The 17,384-nt window shown below is 36.2% G+C and overlaps 2 protein-coding genes and 1 long non-coding RNA gene across 3 annotated transcripts; 2 read left to right on the forward strand and 1 right to left on the reverse strand.

The window, feature by feature from the left end:
• The first annotated feature begins 1,309 nt into the window (after positions 1-1,309).
• On the forward strand, positions 1,310-6,247 carry LOC103319446 (oligopeptide transporter 2-like). Its single transcript, XM_008220988.3, has 6 exons — positions 1,310-1,822; positions 1,938-2,035; positions 3,231-3,794; positions 4,376-4,625; positions 4,835-5,017; positions 5,504-6,247. Exons 1-6 carry the CDS (start codon positions 1,310-1,312, stop codon positions 6,119-6,121), a joined length of 2,226 nt encoding a protein of 741 aa, XP_008219210.3. The 3' UTR covers positions 6,122-6,247.
• A 2,714-nt stretch (positions 6,248-8,961) lies between these two features.
• Positions 8,962-12,568, forward strand: LOC103319427 (oligopeptide transporter 2-like). Its single transcript, XM_089045952.1, has 5 exons — positions 8,962-9,017; positions 9,956-10,519; positions 10,642-10,897; positions 11,408-11,590; positions 11,820-12,568. The coding sequence occupies exons 1-5, from the start codon at positions 8,977-8,979 to the stop codon at positions 12,432-12,434; spliced, it is 1,659 nt and encodes a 552-aa protein (XP_088902078.1). The 5' UTR covers positions 8,962-8,976; the 3' UTR covers positions 12,435-12,568.
• A 3,482-nt stretch (positions 12,569-16,050) lies between these two features.
• On the reverse strand, positions 16,051-16,757 carry LOC148919451 (uncharacterized). The gene is made up of 2 exons (XR_016124743.1): positions 16,289-16,757; positions 16,051-16,185 (listed from the first exon to the last, which is right to left on the reverse strand). It is a non-coding gene; the product is annotated as an uncharacterized LOC148919451 (long non-coding RNA).
• Between the last annotated feature and the right edge of the window lie 627 nt (positions 16,758-17,384).

Consider the following 17,384-nt stretch of genomic DNA (forward strand, 5'->3'; position numbering starts at 1 on the left):
TTCTTTCGTAAGAAATTAAGAATGGAAGATTCAAGTTTAACTTATAAGTTGCGTAGTTTAATATAAATTCAATTTTGACGAGGCAGACAGCTACTCTTTTTTAGAACCATTCAAAAGGACCACATTGTGATTGAAAAGTTTTTGGACTTTTGGCAATTTTGAAGGAAAAACCAACAAAAATGTCGTCACAGAGTGTAGCCGGACACGTAAAGTTGTTGTTTTTAAAAAATATTTATGTATATATTTTTTGGCTTCAAGACCTGTGGATTGAAAAGTTTGTGAAAAGTTTCTTTGTGAGGAGAATCTTTTTGCTTTCTGAGTAGAATCTTTTTGCTTTGTGAGAAGTATTTTGGTTGGGTAGTTTGTGAAGGGTAACTTTGTGTAAGAATTGTCCCTTGTTTTGTTTCTTTAAGGATGAAACAGATCCCAATACCAATCATAACACTAGTTTTGTGTGAAGTATTTTAAGATCCAACTCGTATGACGGATTCTATTGAAAGGCTTGATTGCTTGCCTGGATGAATTCGGTTGAAACTTCAAATGCCAAATTCCCCATTTTTACTGACAAACCAACCTATTAAAATGTTACCTCTTAGACAAAACGAATTCATCCGATCAAAAACACAAAACTAAAGCGGACAAAAGCCACACAAACAACTATAAAACCCACATTACTCAAATTAAGTATGATATTTGCACTAATTTCTCGACTGCATTTTAATATTATATGATGTAGCAAGTAATGTGTATAAATTATTCACAAGTAGCAAGTGATGTGTACAATTCATTCATATATAATCGGATTATTTTCAAGAAATATAGGTACGTGAAGCATAAGTTCTGAAGGAATGACTGAAAGAACAAAGATGAGCTTATAAATTTCATTCCACTGCAGAAAAACCATGGCATAAAAATAAATATGAAATAATAATGAGAATTTGTGAACAATCTTTTGTTTTGTTCTACCTCTCAAATTTATATTAGTTTCATCAAACTTACCTACATGAGTTAAGGTGTATGTTTGTTTGCTTAGATACCTTAATCATAGATGGAATAATACAGAAAAGTCTACATCAAAAATATCAGTTCATTAATCTTTGCAATCGGCAATATGCTTTCCCTTCCTTGTCAATTCCGGGAATCCAATTCCAGCTAACCCAACCCCGCCGGCAATCACTTATTACTAAAATGAATGTCATTTCAGTAAATCCAAAACTGCAAAACTGTAAATAAACAGTAAAAAAGACTTTTAAAACCCCCGACACATTTCATTTCACCATTCAAACCAAACCTCTCCACTCTTCTCCCCATGGCCACCACCACCACCACCACCACCCTAGAAATGGAGGCTGCCCCCGAAACCAATCTTGACGAGACCGACGATGACTTGTCGCCCATCGAAGAGGTTCGTCTAACGGTGTTAAACGAGGATGACACGTCGCTGCCGGTATGGACGTTCCGGATGTGGACAATAGGCCTATTTTCTTGCATCCTCCTCTCCTTCCTCAACACCTTCTTCTCGTTCCGCACGGAGCCGCTCGTGATAACGATGATCTCCGTGCAGGTGGCGAGTCTGCCGATCGGACGGTTCATGGCGCGGACGCTGCCGAGGACCAAGGTTTGGGTTGGCGGGAAGTCGTTCTCGTTGAACCCCGGGGAGTTTAACATAAAAGAGCACGTCCTGATTTCAATATTTGCGAATGCCGGTGCAGGGTTTGGGAGTGGACCGGCTTATGCCGTCGATATCGTGACTATAATCAAAGCTTTTTATGGTCGGAAGATATCGTTCTTCGCCAGTTGGGCACTTGTGATTACTACACAGGTAAGATAACTAGTAATGAACTAATATGCACGTGTTATATGCTAAACGCTCAAGTATAACGCTCAAGTGTTAACCGGTTAGTAAGTTAATAAAGTTTACGAATTATATATTGCAGGTATTAGGGTATGGATGGGCCGGTATTCTCAGAAAGTACGTGGTGGATCCGGCGGCGATGTGGTGGCCCAGTAGTCTCGTTCAGGTTTCTTTGTTCAGGTAATTTCGTAAACTTAAAAAAGCTTACGATATGTAGTTTCAACTCTCTTTGGGATAGACGATCTTCTTATAACTTATAAGATCAGAAAACCAATTGGTAGTATACTTATGTGTATGGAAGGGAAAATTATGCATTAAGTATAGTTATGTGGATAATTCGGTAGATTCCCTTACAATTTCTGCAAAAACAAAAGGAGTAAGTAAATTTGGTACCACATCCATAATATGATATGTAACGAAGAATATATTGGATCCAAAAAATACGACAACATGAGTCTTGGTAGGAAAGGTCTTTTGCTTTTTAGCTAATGAAGAATAATTGTTAATATCGTACGATACTCAATTATTTTTATGATTGTGACTCTAAAGGCTCGTTTGATAAACCATTTCAAATTTAGATTTTAGTTTTCATTTTTTGTACTAGAGTATATAGGAAAATGAGAGTGAGAATAAGATTGAGAGAGAGGATGAGAGGGAGGAGTAACAAAAGTAAAACAAGATCTTGAAAGTGAAAACAATTTCAAATAGATTTCAGTTTTTAATTTTTGTTTTCACTTTTGTTACCCCTCCCTCCCATCCTCTCCTATCATCTTCCCTCTCAATCTCATCTTCACTCTCATTCTCACTTCCATTCTCCCTCCTTTTCCTCTATACTCTAACAAAAAAAATGAAAACTAAAAATTAAAATTGAAATGGTTATCAAATGGGCCCTAAATTAAAAAATTAATATGAGTCTTTGTTGAAAAAGACTTTTGTTTTAAGAATTTAATTTGTATTCCATTATCTTGATTAACAATATTATACGGGAATGAATTATATGCCTATAATGCATCTTTCTTCAAATATACGCGAATTTTTTCATACAAAATACACAAGAGTAGTTAAAAAGAAGGTATTTATGCTTATAATACACATTTAATGGCTATCATGCAAAATTTAAAATGAGCACAAGTGCTAAAATAAAATTTGTTCCAACTTATTTTATATATTATTTTAGGTCTATAAACAAGTTATTTATAAGGACTTGAAACCCATATGCCTTAAACATTTAATCCATGGAAACAAATATATATCCTGCACTAATGCATGCTTTTTGTTTTTGTTTTTAATTTTATAGAATGGCATGCTCTTTTTTTTGAGCTTTCAAACAATATTTATCAAATGAACTTGACTTTGGTTTCCCATATGCATGAAGGGCTCTTCATGAGAACGACAGCAACCGAATGTCCAGAGGCAAATTCTTTTTGATTGCCCTCATATGCAGCTTCTCTTGGTACGTTATGCCAGGCTACCTCTTCACAACTCTCTCCACAATTTCATGGATCTGTTGGCTCTCTCCAAAGTCAATAACAGCTCAACAAATTGGGTCGGGTTTCCGTGGACTTGGTCTGGGGGCAGTAACCCTAGACTGGTCTGTCATAGCCTCCTACCTTGGCAGCCCTCTGATCAGTCCCTTCTTTGCCATTGCCAACATCGCAGTGGGTTACATTATCATCATGTATGTGATCATTCCAATTGCCTATTGGAAGCTCAATTTGTACAATGCCAGCAATTTCGCAATCTTCTCTTCCCATTTGTTTGATTCCCAGGGCCAAATATATGATGTGAAAGCCATTGTGAATGACAAGTTTGAGATTGACATGCCCTCGTATGAAAAACATGGACTCATAAACTTGAGTGTCTTCTTTTCCCTAACCTATGGCATTGGTTTTGCTGCTGTTATATCAACCCTCACACATGTGGCCCTTTTCCATGGAAGGTTGGTACATAATTCTTTTTTTTTCAAGGCTTTAAATTTAGTGTTTTTTCCACTAATAATACTACACAAGTTTCCCCAACTCTCTACCTACATCCCCTTTAGTTGATAGCGATTACTAGCACTTCAAGAAAGTTATTTTGCACTCATCTATTATATTTTCACACTTCTAAAAACAATAACAAGGGAGTGCATGATGACTATTTGGGAATGTCGTGGTTCCTTTTTTGTTTTTATTTTTCTATGGGAAGTTTTGTTTTTATCCTCGGATATACAATTACTTTTTCACTAAACCAAGTATTTGATCATTTAGTTAGGTACATTATTTTGAATATATATAGGTGCAAAAGTCGTAAATACATTCATAATATATAAATAGGCCTATCATTGTAGCAATGAAAATGAATGTACCTACATACCCTTTTGTACCTTCATATATATTCAAAATAATTCACTTAAGAAAAGGACTTGGATCAAAATTTAATTTTAACACTCAACTACTAATGACAATTTTTTGTTTAGGTAAACAAATTTAGTGTTATTAATTATTATTGTGGCACTGATACGAATGATTCTTCTAACAGGGATATATATAAACAGTACAAATCTTCACATACTGGAATAGATATACACACCAAATTAATGAGGAAATACAAGGACATACCCAACTGGTGGTTTCATAGTTTGCTTTTTCTGTCGATGGCACTCTCTCTGGCATTGTTCATTTTCCTGAAAAAAGAAGTGCAAATGCCATGGTGGGGACTCATTTTTGCAGCAGGAATTGCATTAGTTTTCACCCTTCCAATTAGCATTATAACTGCCACAACAAATGTGGTAAGTCTTCAACTCTTGAACCATTATCTCTTTTTCTTCACACTTGTTGAAGTTTATTGATAATGGCCAGTGATGTTAACACAGCTCTTTTAGCTTTAGAAAAAATTTCTAAATATTCAGTTTAGTGTGCAGATGGCTAAATAAGAAGTTACACGCGAGACCGCTATAATTTTATATCCGATAATTTTATCTCATTTTCTATTTTGCAGACACCGGGACTAAATGTCATCACGGAGTACATCATGGGTTTGATATTACCTGGCCAACCGATAACCAATGTATGCTTTAAAACTTATGGGTACATAAGCATGGCACAGGCTATATCCTTTCTTAGTGATTTTAAGTTAGGCCATTACATGAAGATCCCGCCTATATCAATGTTCGTAGTTCAGGTATGCATTTTAAATTCTTCAATTTTGACAATGCACCTTTACATTAATTACAACAGAAAAGGGATATGACAACGGCTACTGAATGTTGTGCATCTCTTTTGACAACACATTTGCAGGTGTTATGTGCCTTGATATTGTTAAAAGTCTTATACATTTAACAACGTGCCTTTGACGTTATTGTACATGTCAATGCACGTTGTTCAAACTTATTGACAGCGTTCGAAAACTTATTAGCCTGAATTATAGCATGAATTAGATTAGCCTGCTTAATGTTGTATTAACTGCATAATGATGAGGAGTGGTTGGCTAGTACCATGTACCAATTTACAGTATTTTTGGTAGATTGTTGATATTTTCTCGATATCATATCCTATATTCAACATGAATGTCAACATAATATCGACCATATATGAACAATGTACCATGTATCATAAATTTGCTTGCTTTAGGTATCTAATAATTTGCTTCTTTTCTGCCATTCCAAAGTGCATAGGAACTATAGTAGCCGGAACAATCAATATCGGAACGGCATGGTGGTTGTTAGGCAGTGTGGAGAACATATGTAACGTTGAATTACTCCCTAGCAATAGCCCCTGGACTTGTCCTAATCACGGTGTCTTCTTCACTGCATCTGTGATTTGGGGTCTGGTTGGACCGAAACGAATCTTCGGCTCTCTTGGACACTACTCAGCCCTCAACTGGTTCTTCCTTGTCGGCGCCCTTGGGCCTCTCTTGGTGTGGTCATTGCACAAAGCTTTTCCCAAGCAGAAATGGATCGCTTATATCAACCTTCCAGTGCTTTTTGGAGCAACGGCTGTGATGCCACCAGCCACAACTGTGAACTTCAACTGCTGGATTGTGATGGGGATAGTTTTCAATTACTTTGTTTTCAGGTACAGAAAGAGGTGGTGGCAGAGGTACAACTATGTTCTCTCCGCTGCCCTAGATGCTGGGTTGGCTTTCATGGGGGTGCTTATATATATGTGTTTGACCATAAACGATATAAGCATATCTTGGTGGGGTACAGAAGACTATGACCACTGTCCATTAGCCACGTGTCCAACAAATAAGGACATAGTGCTTGGTCATGCTTGTGTACTCTGATTAGCTCCCATTTCAAATTAAGCTAGTACATCAGTGTTGATTTGGTTTTTTTTGGAGTTTATTTTCTGCAAAAAGGTTTGTTTGAAAGAAAAGGCATTGCAAATGATAAATATAAATGAAGTTTCATCCGTTGTAGTGTTGTCTTTATATGGATCGTATAGGTTGGTTGGTATTCATTCACTTAGAGCATTCACAATGGGCTCTCTAAATCACCTCCTTAGCTAAAATTTAGGGAGGAATTGTAAAAACCAACTTCCAACCATGCTCCCTATCCTGCTCCTAAAATAGGGAGACATAAGCTTCTAAATCTGAGGAGAGAGAAATGACCCGTAGTGACTCCTTATAATTAAATGCTTATATATTTAATATTATTTTAAGTATTTATTTAATGTCAACTATTTTTTATTGTTGCTTTTGTGTCTACACTTTATAAAAAATTGACTGTAAAACTAGAGAGTGTGGTTTGAGTTGAAATTTTATAAAGAGCTCCTAAAATAGCTTTATAATGTTTTTATCTAAATTTTAAGTGAAAAAAGAGAGAGCATGATTGTGGATGCTCTTATGGGCTATATTTCTCGTTTGATTTGGCCATATGCTTGGGGATATAAACAAACAATCAAAAGATGGATCTAGGAATTTTTCGTGTTGGGGGAAAAAAGTGTAAGTGCAAAGCATTTAGTTTGAAGAGAAAGATCTTAAATATTAATTAACAAAATGATCCTTCACAGTGGAGCACAAAATAATACAATTCATATTTGGTAAGGTGGGTATAGAGTTGGTTTATTTTATTTTATTTTTGGGACATGAGTACTTAGAGATTTTTGTGAATCACAATTTGACACATATGCAAAAATAATTCATCAAAAACTCAAAAATAAAAAATTATGCACACATATCAAACTACCATTGTCAGAAATGTAGGAGTTCCTACTTATAGGGGAAGGGGGGAAATATTTTCTTTTGTAAAAGGATAAATGTAGGAGTTCCTAACACCTCCACCTCCTTATGTTCTTCATCTCCTTCTCCACCCTCTTCCTTTGGTGTGTGTGAAGTTAAAAGACCAAACATTTAGTTGGCTCTCAACAATTTGGTGGAAGGTCCTAATGGGTGTGGGTGAATAAATAGGGCAAGTGGGTGTAGAGTAGGTTTATTTTCTTGGCTTTTTCTTTTATGTTACAGGAGGTCATTTTGTAAAAGGTTATAAAATTATCATTAATACTTTCATTAATGATGGATGAATAAATATGACAAGTGGCTGGAAATAGAAACACTCTCCCTAAAGTCAAATTTCACATCTCCACGCAGGTTCTCACAATCAAGCACAATAACACTGAAAAAATACTTTCTATTAATTGTTAGTTACTGCAAATGACAATCAAACACAATCCCATTGACAAACGTTTTTTGTTCCCAAAATCAATTTTACAGCAACTCATGCCCACTTATATATATATATATATATATATTTATCTCAAGGAGAATGAAATTCAAATAATTAAAAGCATGTAACTCTGTAACCTAAGTCCTAATAAATTCGATAAGTTCGATTTCTTCCTTCTCTAATATCGCCCGTATAAAAAAAAAAAAAAATCACATATATTAGTCAAATTAGTCAAAAGATTTGTTGCAAGAGATTGATAAAAAGTCAGTGAGTGAAGGCATACTCATTTCTGAAGCCATGCATTTGCATATATTCATCCTTCCTAAATACAAAAACCCAAATAACAAAAACAAAACAAAAAAACCTCGAACAAGTCCTGCAAGAAACCCATATATTGCATATATTATATATATTTTTGGATTCCGACAATTTATTTTCCTTGTTCGAAAAACCCTTCCTAATATTATTAGCTGCAAACAAAGTTAATGATTCATATAAATCTCAACCCCGAATCAAATATGATCTTGGATTTTTTTCAACATATGGTAATAATAATGCCAGCCAATATCAAATTTGAATCTCAAATTAATTGCTTGAAAAAAAAAAAAATTAGTATCTCAAATTAAACCAAACTTCCATTTCTTACAATTCAAGATTAACCAAAGCTGTCGATTAGTAGATAAATACCTAATTAATCAATTAAAACTTACAAAACATTTTTTGTTTTTGTTTTTGTTTTTTCTTTTTTAAAACCAAAACCCAACAAACTCTTCTCTTCTGCACTCTGCGACACTGCCACTCACACACACACACACACACACACACACTCTCTCTCTCTCTCTCCCCCTTAGCGCCAGCCATGTCCTCTCCCACTCTGCACTCTCTCCCAGACGACGACGCTTCACCCGTCGAGGAAGTTCGCTTGACGGTCTCGAACGACGACGACCCGACCCTTCCAGTATGGACCTTCCGGATGTGGGCCCTGGGCCTTCTCTCATGCGTCCTCCTCTCCTTCCTCAACACCTTCTTCGCCTACCGCACGGAGCCGCTCGTCATTTCGATGATCTCCGTACAGGTGGCGACGCTCCCGATCGGACGGTTCATGGCGAGGACGCTGCCTACAAAAAGTTTCGGGTCGGGTCGAGGGAGTTTTCTCTCAACCCGGGTCCGTTTAACATGAAGGAGCACGTGCTGATATCCATATTCGCGAATGCCGGAGCCGGGTTCGGAAGCGGGGCGGCTTATGCAATTAGTATTGTGAACATAATAAAAGCGTTTTATCATAGGAATATCTCATTTTGGGCCAGTTGGATACTTGTTATTACCACGCAGGTAAACTATAATTATGGTTAATTAATTCGGTGCTAATTTATAATTACTGAGATAATTGATGGTAATTAGTGGTGGTTAAGTGCAGGTGTTGGGATACGGGTGGGCCGGAATTCTGCGAAAGTACGTGGTGGATCCGGCTGAGATGTGGTGGCCGAGCAGTCTCGTTCAAGTCTCTTTGTTTAGGTAAATAAGCATGTCATTTTGCTAAGCCACTTTGTTTTGTTTCCTTGACGTTCCAATTCTTGTAAACAATAATGCAAGCGTCACCAATTTAGGGTTAAGGACCAATTTGGTTATACAACTTATACGTTACTAGGGAGTAACGGATAACTTCTAAAGTGGACACTCTCAACCTCACAGAAGTTTTTGTTTTTGTTAATGAAAATAAAATAGCTGACTTATTTTTTGCTTTTGCGGTCAGATAAACAATTTTTTTGCCTCTCATAATTTTCTAAGAAACATAAAAAGGAAACTTTTTTTTTTTAGCTCCACTGCAGTTGGATGTAAATTGTCGAAATTATATGATAATAATAACTTCTTCTTTTTTGTTTATTTGTGTTTTAATCTCTACTTGTGGGAGTTAGTAGTATTGTATTTGTAATTTTGGGCGATGTATTTCATGTCTTATTTGCTCAAGTGTGTGACTGTTACATTCAAATGTATATGGTCTTCTAAGGCTATTGGTGGAGATATAAGTTGTGTGATGTCGCTGGTGTATCCTCTTATATATGAATTCACCATTCGTTGTTATTGTATATTCATTTTTGTATTAATCCTTTATGGATATTTGGTCTTTGTGCCCAATTATTGAATACAATTATCACTAATTTTAAAATAAAAATATAAGGACCATAACAACAATTGTACCCCTTTTTTTACTTCAAAATAACACGTTCTAATTTCATATTTCCACGCGCCAAAAGAAAACGTTTTTTTTTTCCTACAAGATTCATTAGGTCATAATCATTTGTGAAAAAAAGAAGTACTGATTTATTTAATATTTTATAGCTCTAATTAAACAACCCATTTAACCACCCATATTTCATGCATGCATGCACGTTTATTTTATTTTTTGAACAATTAATTAACAAATACTCTAATTTTTCGTTTACAATGTGAAGGGCTCTGCATGAGAAAGACAGCAAGCGAATGTCAAGAGGGAAGTTCTTTCTGATTGCCCTCATCTGCAGCTTCTCCTGGTCCGTCGTCCCAGGCTACCTCTTCCCAACTCTGTCAACAATTTCATGGGTTTGCTGGGTTTACCCAAACTCAGTCACGGCCCAACAAATCGGGTCGGGCATGCGCGGGCTGGGCCTCGGGGCATTTTCGCTTGATTGGACCGTTATAGCCTCCTACCTTGGCAGCCCTCTGATCAGCCCCTTCTTTGCCATTGTCAATGTTGCGGCTGGCTATCTTCTTGTTATGTATGTGGGTCTGCCAATTGCCTATTGGGGCGTCAATTTGTACAGTGCCAAGAACTTTCCAATCTTCTCTTCACACTTGTTTGATCACCGTGGCCAGATTTATAACGTTTCGGCCATTGTGAATGACAAGTTTGAAATTGATATGGCTTCTTATGACAAACAAGGGCGCATAAATTTGAGTGTTTTCTTTGCCTTGACTTATGGTATTGGTTTTGCGGCCGTTGTATCGACCCTCACGCATGTCGCCCTCTTTAACGGAAGGTAAATCAATTGAGTGTTGCTATTTATACCATCGAAACTAAACTCTTCCAACACAAGACGCTCACAGTTGATTTAATTTATCGTGATTGTTCAAGTTTTGGTATTTGACACTCTTCCAACAGGGAGATATATAAGCAATACCAAAGAGCTTCACACAGTGGAAAGGTAGACATACACACCAGGTTGATGAAGAAATACAAGGACATACCTAACTGGTGGTTTCATCTTATGCTTTTGCTGTCTTTGGTGCTCTCTCTGGCGCTGTGCATTTTCATGAAAGATGAAGTGCAAATGCCATGGTGGGGACTCATTTTTGCAGCTGGACTTGCATTAGTTTTCACCCTTCCAATCAGCATTATAACTGCGACCACAAATCAGGTACCCTCTCAAACTCATAAGCCATTGCATCATGACATTGGATGCTGCTAGCTATTTGTACAATCTCAACTGACCATTCTATTCGTAACATCCCAAGTTACCATATAATGCGCCACCTCTAATTGATACAATTAATTCGATGGGAAATAAAATTATCTCTATATTACACAAGAGGCACTCACTACTAGAAAACCATAATGTTAGTTCAATTTGTTGTGAGTGTTAGCAAAAGTCACAAGTTTTTCGTGGCTAGAATAAGTTGTCACGGATAAGACACAAATCACGTAATTGTGGTCCTAACTAGGCGTTGTCATATAATTTTTTATATTTTTATGTATATCTAGTACGTGGCCTCTAGAGCATTGGGACCCACCCATGAATTGAAGACAGAACAATCTGTCAAACGAGAAAACTTAATATGAATGAATTGGAACTTGTTGCATTTCTTTGGTAACTTAAGATGTAATGTATATCTTTAAGAATTTCTGTTCCTGCATTTCTATTTGTCAGTCTCCAGGACTAAACGTCATCACAGAGTACATCATGGGCTTGATATTACCTGGCAAACCAATAGCCAATGTGTGCTTCAAAACCTATGGCTACATAAGCATGTCGCAGGCAATTTCCTTTCTCAATGACTTCAAGCTAGGCCATTACATGAAGATCCCTCCCATATCAATGTTCATAGTCCAGGTATATCTTCTTGTCAATTTGACTTTTACTAATTACTAGGACATGAAACATACAATGTCAAAATTAGACATAATTGAATAATTTCAGTCGGAATTGTTATTCGCACTCAAAAATATAAATATAAATATAAATATGCAGTGTAAGATAACTATTTTAGAGTGCTAATAATTTCCCGTTTCAATTTGTATTGTGTTGCTAATTTGCTCTTAACTGCTTCACAAAATTAAAGTGCATAGGAACATTGATAGCGGGAACAGTCAATCTTGGGGTGGCATGGTGGCTGTTGTCTACCATAGAAAACATATGTCAAGATCAATTGCTCCCTCCCAATAGTCCTTGGACTTGTCCTGGTGATCGTGTGTTCTTTGATGCCTCTGTAATCTGGGGTCTGGTTGGACCTAGAAGAATTTTCGGCTCTCTCGGAAACTACAAAGCCCTCAACTGGTTCTTCCTAATAGGTGCATTGGGGCCCCTCCTGGTGTGGTTGCTGCACAAAGCTTTCCCAAGTAAGAAATGGATCAAGCTGATCAACCTCCCAGTGCTTTTGGGAGCAACAGCTGCAATGCCACCAGCTACAACTGTGAACTTCAACTGTTGGATTGTGGTTGGAGCAATTTTCAACTTCTTTGTTTTCAGATACAGAAAGAAGTGGTGGCAGAGGTACAATTATGTTCTTTCTGCTGCTTTAGATGCTGGAGTGGCTTTCATGGGGGTGCTTTTGTACTTCTCATTGACCATGAATGAGAAAAGCATATCCTGGTGGGGAACAAATGGTGAACACTGTGAGCTGGCTACTTGTCCTACAGCCAAAGGTATAGTTGTTGATGGTTGCCCTGTGTACTAAATCTCATTTCAAAACCTATAATTACTTTAGCATTTTAAAGTTTTTTGCTTTAAGTTTTAAGTATGTTAATTGGAAGAAAGGCATTGTAAATATCAATCAAGTTTCATCTATGTAGTGAAGTTCACAGTTGGAAATTCTTGCATAACAAGATAAACAAAGTTCATTGATCAAAATACACACAGCAGTTACAATGTTAATTCAAATCCTAAAATAAGACTGGATTCTGCAAACTAGTTAAACCATTGAAGCTCTATAATAACCAGCATCAACACCAGTATTTTGTGTAAGCTTGAAGTTCTGAAGGGGCAGCATCAATCTGGAAGGCACTTGAATTCATCACATTTTGTAAGAACCAATTATATAGTCTGAATGCTCAAACATCCTTTTACTTCTGCAATTTCAATCAAAACTGCTGGCACTTGCATTCATCACATTTTGTAAGGAAGCACGTATCTTGCGTTTGGACAAAGGAAATGAACTTGAGAAATGTCACCAAACCGCTTAGCCGCCAGGGCTTCTGCTTTCTCTGGTCCAAGATTGGTGTCTCAGATGGGAGTACCATCTTGCAGAGGTATATTAGACCAGTTATGATTTCCTCTATTCAAGTATCAATCAAGGCCAAACGGATCAATTGGGTCTCCCCCAGTAGGCAAATCTTTACACTTCAATGAAGGATCTTAACATATATCCTCATCCTCTGAGTTAGGATCTTGCTCTGTTGACAATTAGACATTAATTCCTTTGATCTACTCATGTCGAACATTGCATAATTATTTTTTGAAAATAGCTACATCAGCTATATATGAGAAATCATTCCAACAATTAACTTCCTTGTTTCTCTACCTTATATCTTCTATAATATCACCAAATCTTGGTGGAATATTCTGGTAGGACTCAATTTTGGCTTCAAGGGTGAGTCTGTCTTCATCTCCCCTTTCATTCTTGTAAAGTTCTGAGCTTTAGGACATCAACCACTTGAACCTTCAAAGATCCTTCGAAAGTTTTTGTTTTTAAGCTCTAGGATCGTCTCTAAAGTCTTTCGTTGCATGTTAAATACATTTTTGTTATCTAAATGCTTAAATGAACCAACGTTGTTTTTTTCCAAAAACTGTACCTTTCCCTCACCATGTTTCTTGTAAAACACTTCTCCATCATTATCCACCCTATTAGTAGAATAATCAGTATTTATCTTGAGCAAGTAGACCTTAGATCCAATGACTACATCCCTTGAACTATTGTTATCATATTCCAAAACCATCAAGAGATCAGCATGCATTTCCCAAATGACAACGACAACCTCATCAACATACTCAACCGACAACGACCAACCAGACTGGTTAACATGCTTGTTGACGTTTCTCAAAAACCTCATAAGATCAGCATATGCATCAGACCATCATAATTAGTATACCCCCTTAGACAAAACAGGATGCGAAAAAGATCAGTCCCGATATAATATATAATAGATGTGATTTCTAGTCACAAAAGATTATTGTACTCACCTCTCTCTCTCTCTCTCTCTCTCTCTCTCTCTCTCTCTCTCTCTCTCTCAAGAAAGGGCTCTTAAACTGCCAATGATATTCTGTACATCATTTTGTCTAGCAATCATATCTCTACTGTATCTGGAAGGCAAAAAAGAAACCAAAAAAACTCAACGGTTTTTGGAAATTCTTCTCGCCCCCCATGAGTCTCAAAGCTTCTTCTGCCAATGCCTCTGCTGCTGCTACTTTGAATATCCCCAAGTGGCTGGCTTTATTTGTTTCTTGTTAAGTAAGTTCTCCCTTTCCTGTTTGGTTGCTCCTTTTGGAGCTTTTGTTCCCTTGTTTTTTGGGTTGCCTTTTGGGTACCCAGAAAAGAAAAATAAATATTGAAGCACTAATACCAAGCAGCAGCAACAGAGATGAAGATAATAATAGTCAAAAGATTTGTTGCAAGCTTGCATTCATCCCTAATACAAAATGTCCAAAATAATTTTCCCAAGGGGAAACCTTTAATTCTTTTTATAAATTTTCTTTAACAAAAAATTCATCCATTATATATACATATATAGTTACAATACCAGAAGATGAACAGATTAATCTCCTTCACTTCCCCAAGTAGAAGAAGTTCATAAACTAAGAGTGGAGATAAAATATCAACCAGGTATGGCCACTAATGTATAATCCAATCTTTATTACTTATCTCCATGTGATTTGAATGAAGGGGCAGCATATCTGGATGAGAAGCTTCGTTGAGAAGAGTCCTCATTCATTTTGTCCCAAGAACCATCATCAAAGTTCTTTTCATCGCTCACACGATCATACCGATAACCGCCCTGATTTCCGACACTTCTCTGCCTTGTGGTTGCCTGTCGTCCGAGTTCTCTTATCCATGGAAGCTTCAACTTTAGACGTCCCCAGCAAGAAAATAAACCTTCCTTTCTATCACCAGGAGGTGGAATTCTATCCATGACTTGTTCTTTTACAGTCACAAGTTCCTGCTTAGTTTTTAAGTGATAAAAGAATACATAGACTCCCAAAAAGCTGTAGGGTCTCCTCTCCCTGTCTCTGTCTGTCTTTCCCGTTTTCTATTTTTTAAGGATTTTTAGTGTGTGGTAGCTAGAGAAGATGGTGAAAGCGATCAAAAGGAATAAGGTTTTTGTGTCTTCCAGGGAAAGAAGAAAGTGGTACCAAAAACTAATTTTGAAGAAGAAAATGAGATGTGGAAAAGCGAAGGAACAATTTATCCGGCTATATGATTTTAGGAATTTGTTCTGCCAAAGAGAATCTTTGTTCGTATGATGATATGAGACAGTTTGGCAATGTGGACCCGTGTGATTTATATGCTTGAAGGAACAAACATTAAAAAAAAATTCGTCACAGAAAAGATAACCGAAAGAATATAATTTCTATTATTATAAGCGCATGCGTAGTAGTGTATAGGAGTAAGTTTTCGGCGTGACAGTCTACTCATGTTATAGCACCTATATTTATTTATCAAAACAATACGTAGATTAATATCACCACGTGGTAAGGTTTAGTGCTTGAATCATGTTAATGCTTGGAGCCGTTCGATTGGTAAGGTTTAAGCATGCATAAGCATTGATGTTTGGACGGTTCCAATAGCATCGATGCTTAAGAAATTTTTAGACTTTAGCCTTATCTGTGTCCGGAAAAACAAGTTTCTGAGTTGGAAATACTTTTATGCTTCTGAATAAATAAAAGAGAATTTACGTTCTTCTAGTTAGGCTCATCTAACCTCTTTTAAATAGGGTTTTGTATGGTAATATGTCATTTGTCCTTTTATTTGATGGCGATATCACAGTTTCATATCTTAATCCATGCTTAATAAAAATATCACAGTTTCATATCTTAATCCATGCTTAATAAAAATATACCATCTTCCAAAGATTATTCTTTTATGTATTAAGTTCTATCCTGCAATAGGTTGTGTGACTTGAATATACCTTTATTCCATTAAACAGGAATTTGGTGTCTGCACAGTAATCAGACATTAAGAAAAAATAAAATATATTGAACAAGTAACATCAGTTGACTATCAAAATTAAACATGCTATTAGATTTGCTTGGCTTTTAGTCGCTTGTAGTCTGTGCATCAGTTAACGAGACCTTAGATGTTGACAGAACATAATATGGGATTTGCACAGCATGAATAAAGCAAGATTGATTCCAAAATAAGACATATAAAAGATGCTTACAAGCTCTTCATTTAATTTATCCAAAGCATCATACTTGATTTTTGAACTCAGCCTCTGCAAGAACAAAATGTCACATTAGTATCTATTAAATAAATTATAAGTAGCACAAACTAAAAATTAAGCACCAAAAATCCCATAAACCAGTTCATTAACTTACATTCTTTGTATCCATCACAGTAGAAACTTTGACAGCCTTTTCTAGCTTTTTTGCAAGAGCAGCTTTCTTGGCCATTCTGGCTTGTTTTCTACTCTTTCCCTGCCAATGTTATAGTTGCATATGGGGATTAATAAATAAAACTCAATACTGGCAGTAAAACATACACAGTTAAATGCAAATAAGATTGAAGTGAAAACTTTCAACACAGTTCTGCAGAGTGGCTCTAATAACAGGTAAGAACCAGGCAAGAACTCTAATATAGGCAAATAAGCTGGATGAGACTTCCAAGCATATGCTTCAGAGCACGATGCACATATGACATTCAGCCAACATAAACTCAAATACAAGAAAAGAGGTAAGTTTTGAGAGTGACTTAAGAATCAAATAGTAGCACAATCAATCAAAATTAATTAGTTAACAAGTCATAAATTGAAACTTTAAATCCAAACGAAAACAAAGAAATTGTGAGAGCGAGTAAGAATTAAGTAACAAATACACAGTATTAATTGAAACCTTAAAATAATGAGAGCTTCATGTACCAAATACACAGTATTAATGAGAGCGAGGTAGATAGGTTTTAAGGGCTCTATAATGAGGTGAGTGGTTTATGTAATGTGTTCTAAAAGTTCTAATTTTATAAAAAAAATATGAAAACCATGGATTATCGTGGTTTTGTTCTATTTACAAACATCTCTCTATTTCAAGTCAATCATGTCTAATTTGATGTAATCTTTCACACTATATATATATATATATATATATATATTGATTGGAATATTTATGAAGTATGTATTATTCATGGAATATGATAACTTCAATGTTGGAGTATCCGAGGAATAGATGTACCACACGGGGACAAAGGGCAGTGAAACCAATAAGGGTCACATCGTTGATTATATGCTATGAAGGACAACCGAGATATGAAGACATGATGTGTTATGTATGGTAATATGTCATTTGTCCTTTTATTTGATAGCGACTAATGATGTATGAGTTTTGAAATTTTATTGATAGAATATCCTATGGATATAAAAAAATTGCATATAATTTCAGTCCCGTGGATAAACTACTTAGCTTCATATCATTTGGTCCTGTC

Source organism: Prunus mume, linkage group LG2 (assembly GCF_029339155.1).
Source record: "Prunus mume cultivar Tortuosa linkage group LG2, ASM2933915v1, whole genome shotgun sequence".
NCBI lineage: Eukaryota > Viridiplantae > Streptophyta > Magnoliopsida > Rosales > Rosaceae > Prunus > Prunus mume.